This window comes from Nerophis lumbriciformis, linkage group LG01, assembly GCF_033978685.3.
Source record: "Nerophis lumbriciformis linkage group LG01, RoL_Nlum_v2.1, whole genome shotgun sequence".
NCBI lineage: Eukaryota > Metazoa > Chordata > Actinopteri > Syngnathiformes > Syngnathidae > Nerophis > Nerophis lumbriciformis.
The window spans coordinates 40,310,744-40,324,344 of NC_084548.2; the positions used below are offsets into that span (position 1 = coordinate 40,310,744).

Here is a 13,601-nt window from a genome sequence, read left to right on the forward strand (position 1 = left end):
AAGTCGGGATCCACGTAAATCAATTCATGGTGTACGGAACGTAAATAAAGTATTGTTGGCAGTTTTAGGATTTAATGATTTACAGGCGGAAGGAATATGTGTGGAGTTTGCATGTTCTCCCCATGACTGCGTGGGTTCCCTCCGGGTACTCCGGCTTCCTCCCACCTCCTCCCACCTCCAAAGACATATGCACCTGGTGATAGGTTGATTGGCAACACTAAATTGGCCCTAGTGTGTGGATGTGAGTGTGAATGTTGTCTGTCTATCTGTGTTGGGCCTGCGATGAGGTGGCGACTTGTCCAGGGTGTACCCCGCCTACCGCCCAAATGCAGCTGGGATAGGCTCCAGCACCCCCGCGACATCCGAAAGGGACAATCGGTAGAAAATGGATGGATGGATGGATGGAATCTCCCCTATTAGCAGCGTTGCTAGCCACACAGAACAAGCCGATTATTACAATTTAGAAGAAAAACAAATACATATAAGTGTTCTTGTCCCTCATAAGGATTGTGAACGATATGCAGAAATCCATTAAAAGTGCATTTCCCCTTTCGGAACGATAACAGGAAGTAATTGGGCGTGTATCTAAACTCATTGGGTTTGCTGATTGGCTAATTTGGAAACCTATTGAATCTGATTGGCTTGTTGAGAAGCCTGTTTCATGAAGATTTTACTGCAAGAGTCTCGTCTCATCTTGACTTCGTTTTAGCAATCTTTTAGCAAGGATTGACACATATGCAGTTAATTAACATAACTAAATAGAATTTACTTCAGATGTGTTTTTAAAACTGTTTTAATCGTTGTAATCTAATCCCATAACCATTTTCTTGTTTCAACCAAATAATTCCATCCATCCATCCATTTCCTACCGCTTGTCCCTTTTGGAGTCGCTTGAGCCTATCTCAACTACAATCGGGCGGAAGGCGGGATACACCCTGGAAAAGTCGCCACCTCATCGCAGATGAAATAATTCAAGGGTTTTAATGAAATGTATTTTCCTTTTTGATGAATTGTTTATATTTGAACCTTTCTTAATTGTAATAATACTAAGGTTATTGTTTTAAAGCCTGAGCTACATGTGGTATTTACATTTCACTGTCACTGTTTGCAGCACACCTTCATATTTAAGGGCTCCAATGCATTTGGAGTGATATAACTACTATAATAAATATTACCATATTTTTTATACTTTACCTTTGCAGTCTATAAAAATTTTTCCTGTAAAAGAGTTACCAAGCATGAAGTAATAACAACAAAATAATATTAATGCAAGAATAAAAGATCTAACTGTATGATGCATACACAATCACTCTTTCACAAGCTTCAAGTCTGCAAACACTGACACTCAGTGGTAACATGTGGTATTGCTCACAGCTGTGCAAAAGAATAGTAACAATGGCAATGTTGATAAAAGATTGTCTTTATTGTTTGGTATTGTTAATGAATTCCATACCACAGCAGTTATGGGAGTAGGAAAACCACTTTTACAACCAAACACTGTCCGATCATGCTAACACCATATGTACAGGAAAGCACATTGAAAAGTGTATAAAGTATTTGTATGAGACTCATAGTCAAGAATGCTGGAGACAGCCACGGTCTAATGAATTCTTCCTTTTTCAAACATTGATTATAGATATTTATCAATTACATTGATCTCTGGAGTACATGTATATACACAAAAACAATAAATCTGTCCGGGGTGTCTGCAATAATCCTCAAAAATATCTCACAATACAGCTGTATGTACAGTAACAGAATTTACATTGAAAAATGCAAATTGTTGTGAGTATCACCTCATTCCACAGTGCCATCACATCCACAGTGGATACTCACATGTTTTGTTTCCATCTAACCTCAGGCTCATTTCCATACAAAGTACAGCAACACGTGCAGTACGAGGGCCCTTTGTGATAAGCTCACATCACGCATGATCTCATATACAAAAATAGATGTTGTCTAGTCAGCTGGAAATGTGTGATGTACAGTAACACGAAGCCTCCTCCTGCCAAAAAAAAAAAAAAAACCTACACAAAAGTAGAATATCTCCTTCCTACACACAACATTGCAAGAAACAACATGTGTTCTCTGTCTGTTGGGCTTTCAGTCACACACGATTAGTTTTCACATAACAGGACAAGATTGAGAAGAGAGGATAAAGAAATAAATGCTGCAAAGCAAAAAATAATAAAACTTCACTAAGCGGGTATATTTTTCCTTCAGGGGTTAACAAAAATGAGGGCTGAGAGTCCAGATGAGAGGTCAAACTGTATGAGATTGCACTTAAGGCAAGTAGGCGAGTCCAACACTCACTGAGTGAGTCGGGGGCTTGACTGTGTCAGCGTCCAGGTTTAGCCCTCACTGCTTGACATGGTCTGATAGACAACGGGGAGAGAAAGAAACAGAGACAGAGAGTAGCTGAGGTGTGAAGTGGAGAGTCCTTCCATCCTTCATTCATGAGGAACATATCACATGACAGCTTTGGGAGTGATTCATTCCAGATAGCCTGTCAACTCTGAGCCTTCTCTCTCTACTTATCTTCTATAGGTCCTCAAGTAAGACTCAAATTAAAGCACTTGAACAACAAAAAACAGGTCTGTAAATTGAGGTGTGCTGTACAAATAGATCATTTTGAATACATTCACGTGGGTCTCCATACACATGGTGCGGACGGAGAAAAGTTAGTCCCTTGAGATGCAGCTCCGACCTTCACCACCCGCGGAGCGTGCGCCACTTCACATGAGCCACTCTTAAGGAGCACTTAACAGTGTTTCGAAAAAACAGAATGACCGTAAGCTTTTGGAAACACTATCATGTAGCAAATTTATCAATATAAGAATTCCTGTGTACGAAGCATTTCAAGCAGAGAATCAACAACCCTCTGAAGCAGCGTGGTGACTTCATCCTGCATGGGACTGACCATGGTCGCTATGGTTGTCGTATTATTCTCAAATGGAAAACATGCTCACAGACAAGTTGTACAACTGTGTACAATCAATGTCTTTTTTCTGCCCTCTTCATTACTGCGAATATTCTTTTTAATAACATGTAAGAGGCCACAGGGGTCACTCCTTTTCTGGCCCTCATATGCACTGAATTAAAACACACCGCCTGACTCTTTCTGCAAGTTTAACTCAGTGCAGATAACGGGAAACTGAACAGGATTTGCCATCACTGCGCCTCCTCATGCTCCTCGCTGATGCACTGCTCCCAGGCGTGCTTGCCCTGCTCGTCCCTGTGGCCGTGGGGGGAGTGGAAGATCCTGCGGGGCAGCGGGATGGGCTGAGGCTGAAGATCCTCTTCCGGAATGCAGCCCTCCCTCAGGTAGGGCTTAGGCGGCACAGCTGGGGGCTGAGGCCTGCGATAGGGAACGTGATGAGGCCCGTGGGTGGCCAGGTAGTGGTGCGGCACCGGCCCGTGAGAGTGGCTGTCAAGCCCTGGGTGAGCGTGGGTGTGAGGGTGCGGGTGGGAGTGCGGGTGCGAGGCCGGGCTGCGGTAGTGGAAGGGCCGAACTGTGTCGACCGTGTCCACTTCCGGTGTGCCGTAGTGAATGTGCAAGTAGGGTGAGGACAGGTACTCCTCGGGGGGTGACCACAGGTGGCTGGGAAGAGGCTCCAAGGCGTCGTTCCTGATGGGGCCGGGATCTGGATACTGACCACCGAAGTTACTCTCGCTCAGGGAGGACACACCGCTACTGGCGCTGCCTGACAGGGTGGAGTTACTACCCCCCAAAGCTGACTGTGGACTGGTGGGGGAGCCAGGAATTGGGTGGAGCGGAGACTGGAGAGGGAGAGACAAGCGGTAGACATTGCTCAACCCTGAAGAGTTACTATGACTATCATTGTGAACCTAAATGTGTTATTCATAAAACAAAAATACCAAACAGTAGTTCCACACATGATAAAGAGGTCCTTGGAGATCTGATATTTGACTGCATTATTGAGCATATTTCATCAATTGCCTCTTAGTAAAGACAAACGAGAGCCTAAATGGACCCCATGTGAAGGTTAAGAAATGATGACAAACGTGACGTAAAATTATTTCGATACTTTTCGGTACTTTTCTAAATAAAGGGGACCACAAAAAATTGCATTATTGGCTTTATTTTAACAAAAAAACTTAGGGTACATTAAACATATGTTGCTTATTGCAGTTAAGTCTTTAAATAAAATAGTGAACATACAAGACAACTTCTCTTTTAGTAGTACAACAAACAAAGGCTCTTAATTAGTGTGCTGACGTATGCAGTAACATATTGTATCATTTATCATTCTATTATTTTGTCAACATTATTAAGGACAAGTGGTAGAAAATTAATATTAATCTACTTGTTCATTTACTGTTAATATCTGCTTACTTTCTCTTTTAACATGTTCTATCTACACTTTTGTTCAAATGTAATAATCACCTATTCTTCTGTTTGATACTTTACATTAGTTTTGGATGATACCACAAATTTGGGTATCAATCCGATACCAAGTAGTTACATGATCATACATTGGTCATATTCAAAATCCTCATGTTTCTTGACTTTATAAACATAATATACATTTAAAAAAAAAAAAAAGTAGATGTTGTGATGGCAAAAAATATTGACGTAATCATAGTAGTATCGACTAGATACGTGCCTGTACTTGATCTCATTACAGTGGATGTTAGGTGTAGATCCACCAATGGCGTTTGTTTACATTTTGATGCCGGTGAACTACGGTGTGTAGCGAAACATGTTTAGCTATTCCTCGTCCTACAGGGATGATACTTGTAAGAAACGTACTTGCCATGGAGACCAGGATTAGTGATTTAGAAGTAGCTAAAACATTGCAGATGGTCGATGGACGTTAGCTGCTAGCTAGCTAGCTAGCTATGTCTTAAAGCACCTCTTTCTGAGGGCGTTTCAGCGTTATAACTTAACCCTTATCTTTAGTTTTTAAGCCAAAATGCGTCCGCTCTCCCTTCCCCCTTCATTAATAAACTTTGGTAGCAACAATCACATTCTAATACGTTCAAGCTGAGCGTCCGTCGATCATCCATCATGACTTAGTTACTTAATACCTTGCGCTAAATATTGTGTGCAATCTATAAAATAGCGTCTACTATTAGTGGGCGTATTGCATGTGATTTACTAAGACTGTGTGTGCAATTGAAAAGTGGTGCACACCGCTTTATATGAGGATTTTCTTTGTGTACCATGGGCATCACCACGGAGACAATCTCATTTACTGCACATTCATGTTATCATGTGGTGTTTTGCTACGTTTTCAAACATGCAGGAGACATCTGCCACTTTTTATGAGCATTTTAGAAGCAGTGGTGCAGTGCATCTATATTGACACCACTTTTTGTCTTTTTTTTACCACTGAAAGGAAGGCTGCACTACTGTGCTCAAGAGGCAAAAAATGCATATTTAAAAAAGATTTGATCATATACTGTAGGTAAAGGATATATGTTAGTAATATCCTCTATGTTCTGTGTAAAAAACAAGTCATTAAAAATATATTAAATGACACCAAAACACATCAATTGAATTTGTTTTAATCAGCCCCTTAAAGGGGTCATATATTTTTTTATTCTACATTTAAAACACTTCCTTATGGCCAACATAACATGTAATAAAGGTTCCTTGGTCTAAATTTTGCACACATTATGTTTTACAGACTGTTTTCAAGCAGTTTTCTGATCGTCTCTTCAGAAGACGCCTATTTGTGGGCGGGTCTTATCTACGTGGCTCTATTTCGACTGCATCTTCTCCCCACCACTTTGTTGTAGTTTTTGGCACCTCTGTATTGAATCTACTGACAGGTATATGTTAGAACTATACGGTTCTTTTTATTAGGAATGACAACAGCACAAGATGCCCCACAACACGAAGATGGAAAAAAAGGGCTTTTTGACTGGTCGGAATACAATGGCGGACCCGCACAAGGCACTCTGGGTACATTTATACCATATATGGAGACACCCACAGACGTCACTGTGGCACCACGTCACAAAAGGAGCAAATTCCAAACGGGTCGTTTGAAAGTAGGAAGGGAGTCAAGATCATTTTATAAATATTTCTGCAATGCCTCCATTGTTTAATTAAAAATGTGACTCATGCAGATCCCAACTACACAACAACAGGTAAAATAAAATGGTTTTGCATAACAGGGCCCCTTTAAGTCGTCTAGCAACTATGAAATTATAAAATGATGAATAGACAATAGCCACGTTTCCATTGCAGTTTTTCGAAAAATAAAAGCGATATTTCAAAAATGTTGACAATACATTTGCGACTTTGTGAATTTTTAGGTGTTTCCATTAAAGGGTTATTTGTGTCATGAGCCGAAATTCTCGTAAAATCTCGTCCTGCGAGACTTCACTTTGAGGAAGATGGACGCTTTACGATTCCATGGTTTTGGAGCTGTGATTACACAGACGCAACATCCTGATGTATGGCAGCGGCCACGAATAAGGGATTTTTGGGAGAGAATTGTGAACGAGGAATTCACGGACACGTCATGTCCAGTATTTAGGTGCGCTGTAAATGCGAAAAAAGTGTTTCCATCATACTTTTGCAACACATTTAAATATTGAAAAACATCTGAAATACCACCTCATGACAGCATAAAAAAGTTCTAGCGATATTTGAGGTTCTTTTTGAAATATGGGTATTTCCATTACCAGTTTCTTGTTGCGATATTTATGTTTTACACATTTATAGGGGGAATGGAAACGCAGCTAATGTGTTTAATATTTTTTTGAATTTCAGACTACCCAAATTTGTTAAAACGTACACGTAGAACGAAGGATTCTCTATCCATCGTGTGTCTTTGCAGTGCGAGCACTCCTCTCTCACAGCCGTGTTAGCAACTGTGTCAGTTTGCATGTCCTTTTTGAATGTGCTAAATGAAACGCAAAATACCACTCCCAAAACGTTGATGAGTGTTGATAAATCACATTGCGTGTGCTGTATAATATATATACATCTTCTCCTCCGAGTGTTGTGTCCGTTTTGATGATCAGCATGTATTTTGCATTATTGAAGACAATGCATACAGTGTATTAATGCCGACATGCTGTAAACGCAAAATGGATTGCACACCTTTTTCTGCTAACTTAAAAGACGCAATCCACTTTCCACACGTTAAGTTGATCAGTTTTGCGTGTGCTATCAAGTTTGCATGTGCAAACTCTTCCACTGCGCCACGCCGTGGCGCAGTGGAAGAGTGGCCGTGCGCGACCCGAGGGTCCCTGGTTCAATCCCCACCTAGTACCAACCTCGTCATGTCCGTTGTGTCCTGAGCAAGACACTTCACCCTTGCTCCTGATGGCTGCTGGTTAGCGCCTTGCATGGCAGCTCCCTTCATCAGTGTGTGAATGTGTGTGTGAATGGGTAAATGTGGAAGTAGTGTCAAAGCGCTTTGAGTACCTTGAAGGTAGAAAAGCGCTATACAAGTACAACCCATTTATCATTTATTTTAATACAAACCTTTAGTAAATCAGGCCCTTAGTGTTCTGTTGTAAAGAACACTCTTTGCTAGTTGCTTCCAAACATGTCATAGCCAGGAGAGTGTAACATGCTTGTGAGATCACAGTAAAAAAAAAAAAAAAAAAAATTTGGCATAATTTGTCCAATGTGCGTTTACCCAAATAAATTTTAATGTCTAGTATTGAGACTAGATCTGGCAAATCTAAGTCTATGAGCATGAACTCACAAAGCCTGCTCAGGTCTTCTAAGACAAACTGAACAATCCATTTGCGATCGATTGGATGCCCTGAGAATTTGAACGTGGTATGTGATTTATTTTTGTATTAGTTTTGTTTTCAAAACATGGTATATATATTTACTCTACAGTTTATTTCATTCCAACATATGAAGTTAGAAGTAAAGGACTTTCTTTAAACAGCATGCAGGTGGTACATTCACATAACCTGACTCTCGCCAGATCCTTGTAGTTGGCTGAGCTCCACACAAGGATCTGGGCTCGAGGGCATTGCAAACTCCTTCAAGATAGCAAAAAATAATGAACCAATCAGGATCGCCGGGCGGGATTTCATAGATGTGACGTACTGCCGAAGCGACGCAGCAAGGAGTCGTGTGCTGACATTGATTCTGCTATTAAAACTGTTTTAAGACATCGATTGTCTACTAAATTTGCTGCGTTGTTTCAGTAAAAGTTCTCTAACTTTTTGCTCTGTCGTTATCCAATATGTCGGCTGTTCTGTTTAGGATTTCCCAGCGTCGCTCTTATCAGTGTCACGGGTTGATTTGGATGTGAGTGGTTGAAGTAGCACGTCATTCAAGATAGCGGACAAGTGGTTTATCCAATCACATACAATTATTTTTTTACAAGGCTCCGCCTTCTGAAATACATCTCTTATTGAGAAGTCCCAGATCCTTGTGTGGAGCTCAGCCAACTACAAGGATCTGACAAGAGTCAGGTTAACATTAACATACTAATGCTCCCAAAACGTCTGTACCTTTCGAAGTGAGCGTACAGGCAGGGCAGGTGGAGGGTCGCTGTTCTGGTGGGTAAATGCATCACAGTGCATCAGGAAGTGCCCTAAGAAAGAAGAAGTTATGTAATGAAACAAAAATCCGGTGCATCCTTTTATTTTTCAGCCAAAATGAGCTGCAAGAAAGTGCATGCTCATTGTGCAGAGCAGTATATCATGAAATTGTGCAGTAAAAAGAGACATATACCTGGTGGGAAGGATCTGGGAGGGACAGGGGGCATAATTACCCCTCCAGTAGTAGTTGGCATGTAGGACACATGTTCCCTGTTCTCTCCATCCAAGCTCCAGCTGCTGGGAGCGTTGGGAAACACTGCAGAGGGATACATAAACATGTCCACGTGCTCGGAAAATGAAACATATCTTGTTCGGGTGTCACCGACTCACCTTTCTCCGGCAGAGTCATGTGAGGATCGACACACGGCTTGCAGGGGCTAACTTGCTGCAGTAAGGCACGTTGCATGTGGTTGTTCTGGAATGAGCAGTGCTTCTTTTTTAATGATCAACAAAAAGAGTCAATCTGTCTCAACACCCATGTTCCTGTTGTGTTCATGACTTTACAGAACACACTGCTTCCTACCTGTCCATTTTCAGCCATGTTGTAGTACATGGAGTTGTTCGCCCTCTCACGATGAGACGGCAGCAGTATCATGACTTCCCTGTTGTGTTTGGCCTTGTCAGGCAATGATGGAGAGCCTGCAAAGGTAAGAGTCATGGAAGTCCTGAGATGTAAACATCCCAAAAGAGAACAATAAAAATGAAAAAAAAAAAGAGACTCTAATTCAGCTAAAATGCCTTGAATAATAGGTATGGCATGTCTTAATTGACCTTAAGCCCCAACATGCTTAAGCCATCTGGCCTTCATCAGGGGTGCAACATTTTTTGAAAGTATACCATGTGAGCTTAAAACCAACAGTACAACCAATAGGGAGTCCCAACCTGTAACAGTGAAAAGACACACCTATGTGGGAGTAACACCACCTAATGGCAGTGTTGATTATAAACACAGAAAACTTTTTGCAGATAAGTCTAGAACAGGGGTCACCAACCTTTTTGAAACCAAGAGCTACTTCTTGGGTACTGATTAATGCGAAGGGCTACCAGTTTGATACACACTTAAATAAATTGCCAGAAATAGCCAATTTGCTCAATTTACCTTTAACTCTATGTTATTATTAATAATTAATGATATTTATCTTTGTGGAAACACTGATCATCTTAATTATTTCTCACAATAAATATATATAGAAACAGATAAATATCAATATGCAACACTTTATTTTTATATTTTCTCTAAGTACACATTTTACAAATTGAACATTTTCAAATGATCACTTTTAAGACAGTCTTGTGAAATCACAATATCCCATTTTAACTAGCTAGCCACTCACATTTTTTAACAAATCATTAATTAGTTTGCATCATGTTTGTACAAATAATAACTCATGTAAAATACAAAAGTCAACTCTCAAATTTTTAAATAAATCATGTCACACCTTGATCTGGACACCAAATCTGTTATCTGTTTCTTTGTCAGTTAGTGAAGACCAAGTCTTTCAAATATTTTCTTGGATTTTCAAATTCTATTTGAGTTTTGTCTCTCTTAAAATTAAAAATGTCGAGCAAAGCGAGACCAGCTTGTTAGTAAATAAATACAATTAAAAAAATAGAGGCAGCTCACTGGTATGTGCTGCTATTTGAGCTATTTTTAGAACAGGCCAGCGGGCTACTCATCTGGTCCTTATGGGCGACCTGGTGACCTGGTCTAGAAAAACTCAGTGAATCCAGTGTATTTTGTGGCTTGAACTTAATAAAACTAAAAAGTCTCACATTATTTCTATTGTTTATATCCGTATTATTTTTTGTAATGTGCCTGGTAAATGATCTATTCCATATGCTCATAGACTGGCTGGATCATTATCGAAATCCAAAAAATGTGTAAACATAGGATAGTTGGTGATTTCCAAATATTTTTACTCTTCACTAATCTGTCTTGTAGCCGTCTTTTCGTCATTCCAATATAGAAAACTGAGGAAACATGGCATTCTAGCATAAAAACCTTGTTCATTTCCACCCATTAAAACAGAAATTCCACATTTCTACTAATAGACAAATCCTGAAGTTAAAGTGGAACTGCCCTTTTTTTGGAATTTTGCCTATCCTTCACAATCATGACAGAGCAGAAGACACGTTTTTTTAAGGGGGATTTTTGAAATGATAAAAAACGCTTGGAAGATGTGGCTAATGGGAGTCACAGTTGTAGACTTCAAAGCCCTCTAAGACAACTTCAAAACCCTCCATCAATGTTTTATATACACACTGCAAGTCTTTATATAATGTAGTAACAGACACATTCATAACAATATATAATATGTACAATATTTACCGTATTTTGATTATTTTAATCAGTGCCGGAACAAATTTTTCGGCGCATTTATTTCCGTTTCAATAGCAGCGCACGTCCGACAAAGTGTGTTTCTATTTCCGGATACTAAGGCGTGTGTCTTCTAATCATAGCAGGCTCTGTAACAGAAAACGAAGATGACTATTTTTGGACAAATGAAGATTCACAACCTTATTTTTTTCATCTGAATTTATGGAGGATGAACTATTGCTTCTAGAACTGAGCAGGAAGGAGGAGTGAGACGTTGGAGCAGACGGAAGGCGATAGAGTGAGGCTAAAGTGAACCGAAGCTGTAAAATGTGGAACCAGGCTATTTCGACATAAATGGAGTGCTTACCCATAATTAACCGGAAAAAAAGTCCCCAGCCAGCTGGACCAAACAGACAACCGTCTATCCAATAGACGGTTGTCAATATTAAAGTGACTTACTCGATAGACTCTATCGAGTAGTCACTTTAATATTGATCATGATACACGCAGCACCCGATATACGGTTGTCAATATTAAAGTGACTTACTCTATAGACTCTATCGAGTAGTCACTTCAATATTGATCATGATACACGCAGCACGTCATGCGTGTTATTCAGTGTTGGGTTAGTTACTGAAAACCAGTAACTAGTTACTAGTTACTTTATTTCAAAAGTAACTCAGTTACTAACTCGGTTACTTACACCAAAAAGTAATGCGTTACTGTGAAAAGTAACTATTCAGTAACTTTTTTTTTCCTTCTTTTAAAAAAAAAAAAAAGCTCCCATTAATGCCCTTTTAGCCTTCATTTTAGTACTGTTATTGCACTGGAGAATAATACAATGTGTTGATCAACTTGACATGCATTTGCATCACTGAACTCTGCTAAGCAATGTGGTCTACATACAACACACAAAGACAAAGATAGGACCAATTTATTTCAGGCCAGAACAAATTTACAAAACTATTTTACATAGCTGCAACATAACATACATAAGTAACAAACAACATAATAACAACATAGCTGTAAAGCTGGCTTCACCTAAGGAAGGCACACGTGACATACACAAAGCCTAACCAGACAGATTTGAATTGTTGTTTTGGGCAGTAGACGGGATCTTTGATCCAAGACTAATAATGATTGTGAACGATTCCCCCAAAAAAGTGCAGTTCCCCTTTAAAAGATATGAAGTCTGTACTAGAGTTTTATTGTCCACATGTGTTACATACCTCTGGCACTCGAGGGAGCCGAGTTAATAACTTGGGAGGAGTTGGAACGTATTGAGCTCAGGCTGGAGGACGAGGGGCTCGGCTGCAAAGCAAAATCGAAGACACTTGAAATGACTAAACTAGAAAATGGTGCATGAAATGGAGCTACTCATTAGTAATGAGTAAAGACAGTAACAGACAAAAACATTTTAGATTACACTCTGTGCGCCACTCCTCTAGCGCAGTGGTTCTCAAATGGGGGTACGCGTACCCCTTGGGGGTACTTGAAGGTATGCCAAGGGGTACGTGAGATTGTCTTTTTAAATATTCTAAAAAATAGCAAAAAATTAAGAAATCCTTTCTGAATATAAATAAAAACCTATCTTTTTTTCCAAATAGTTCAAGAAAGACCACTACAAATGAGCAATATTTTGCACTGTTATACAATTTAATAAATCAGAAACTGATGACATAGTGCTGTATTTTACTTCTTTATATCTTTTTTTTCAACCAAAAATGCTTTGCTCTGATTAGGGGGTACTTGAATTAAAACAAATTTCACAGGGGGTACATCACTGAAAAAAGGTTGAGAACCACTGCTCTAGCATGTCATACAAAATCACTATGGTTGTTTCCTCAGACAAAAAATCCCTTAAGGTTTGTTGGCTAAAACGCTGACAAGAAACCTCTCTTGACAGAGGTCAATTCCTTTATATTCACTGAGACCGCAATAGAATGCAGTGTAAAAATGCATTGAAATGCCTGTCAGTGTGTGTGTTCGTATTTGGAGCCCTACCTGCATGTGTATGGTCTCCTCAGGGTGCTCCCCCATTAGACCATCAGTCATTATGGCAAAGTTTCCTGTCTCACTCGAAGTGTGGGAGGACAATGAGGAGGACGAGTGACGAATCGAACCCTGGAGATTTAGAGGGCTGCAGGAGACACAAGTAGTTAGATTTAAATGTCGGACGAACATTTTTATATAGTTTTACCAGTGGTGTGCCGTCAGGGCCAGCAAGGCCTTCTCTGCTGGCCTAACATAACCAGAAATCATGATAATTATTAAAGATAAAAGTAATTTTGTATTTACTTTCCCTCCTTCCAGCGCTGTTGTTTTTAGGTTATAGAGTTTTTATCCAATCAGAATTCAGCTAGCTTATGTTGCCATTCTGTACTAAATCTGCTCGAAGCCTTCAGAATTAACAATGCTGCCATCCGTGTACTGTAAGTAAACGGGTACATACAGTGACAGACAGTTGATGTTCTAGATGGTCTAAGCCAGATATATAGTGACGTTATGAGCTAGGTCAGTGGTTCTCAAATGGGGGTACGCGTACCCCTGGGGGTACTTGAAGGTATGCCAAGGGGTACGTGAGATTTTTTTTAAATATTCTAAAAATAGCAACAATTCAAAAATCCTTTATAAATATACATACAAACCTATCTTCTTTTCCAAATAGTTCAAGAAAAACCACTACAAATGAGCAATATTTTGCACTGTTATACAATTTAATAAATCAGAAACT

At 39.8% G+C, this 13,601-nt stretch overlaps 1 protein-coding gene across 8 annotated transcripts in view; it reads right to left on the reverse strand.

The window, feature by feature from the left end:
• Positions 1–1,414: 1,414 nt before the first annotated feature.
• LOC133619967 (dedicator of cytokinesis protein 3-like) overlaps positions 1,415–13,601 on the reverse strand; it is a 127,099-nt gene continuing 114,912 nt past the window's right edge. For all 8 annotated transcript variants that reach the window (XM_061981163.2, XM_061981162.2, XM_061981161.2 and 5 more), the window contains 7 exons: positions 12,872–13,007; positions 12,097–12,178; positions 9,074–9,189; positions 8,881–8,965; positions 8,684–8,806; positions 8,461–8,543; positions 1,415–3,780 (listed from right to left, as the gene is read on the reverse strand). In XM_061981163.2, coding sequence (XP_061837147.1) covers positions 3,172–3,780; positions 8,461–8,543; positions 8,684–8,806; positions 8,881–8,965; positions 9,074–9,189; positions 12,097–12,178; positions 12,872–13,007 — 1,234 coding nt within the window. In that variant the 3' untranslated portion in view covers positions 1,415–3,171. The remainder of the gene's footprint in view (positions 3,781–8,460; positions 8,544–8,683; positions 8,807–8,880; positions 8,966–9,073; positions 9,190–12,096; positions 12,179–12,871; positions 13,008–13,601) is intronic.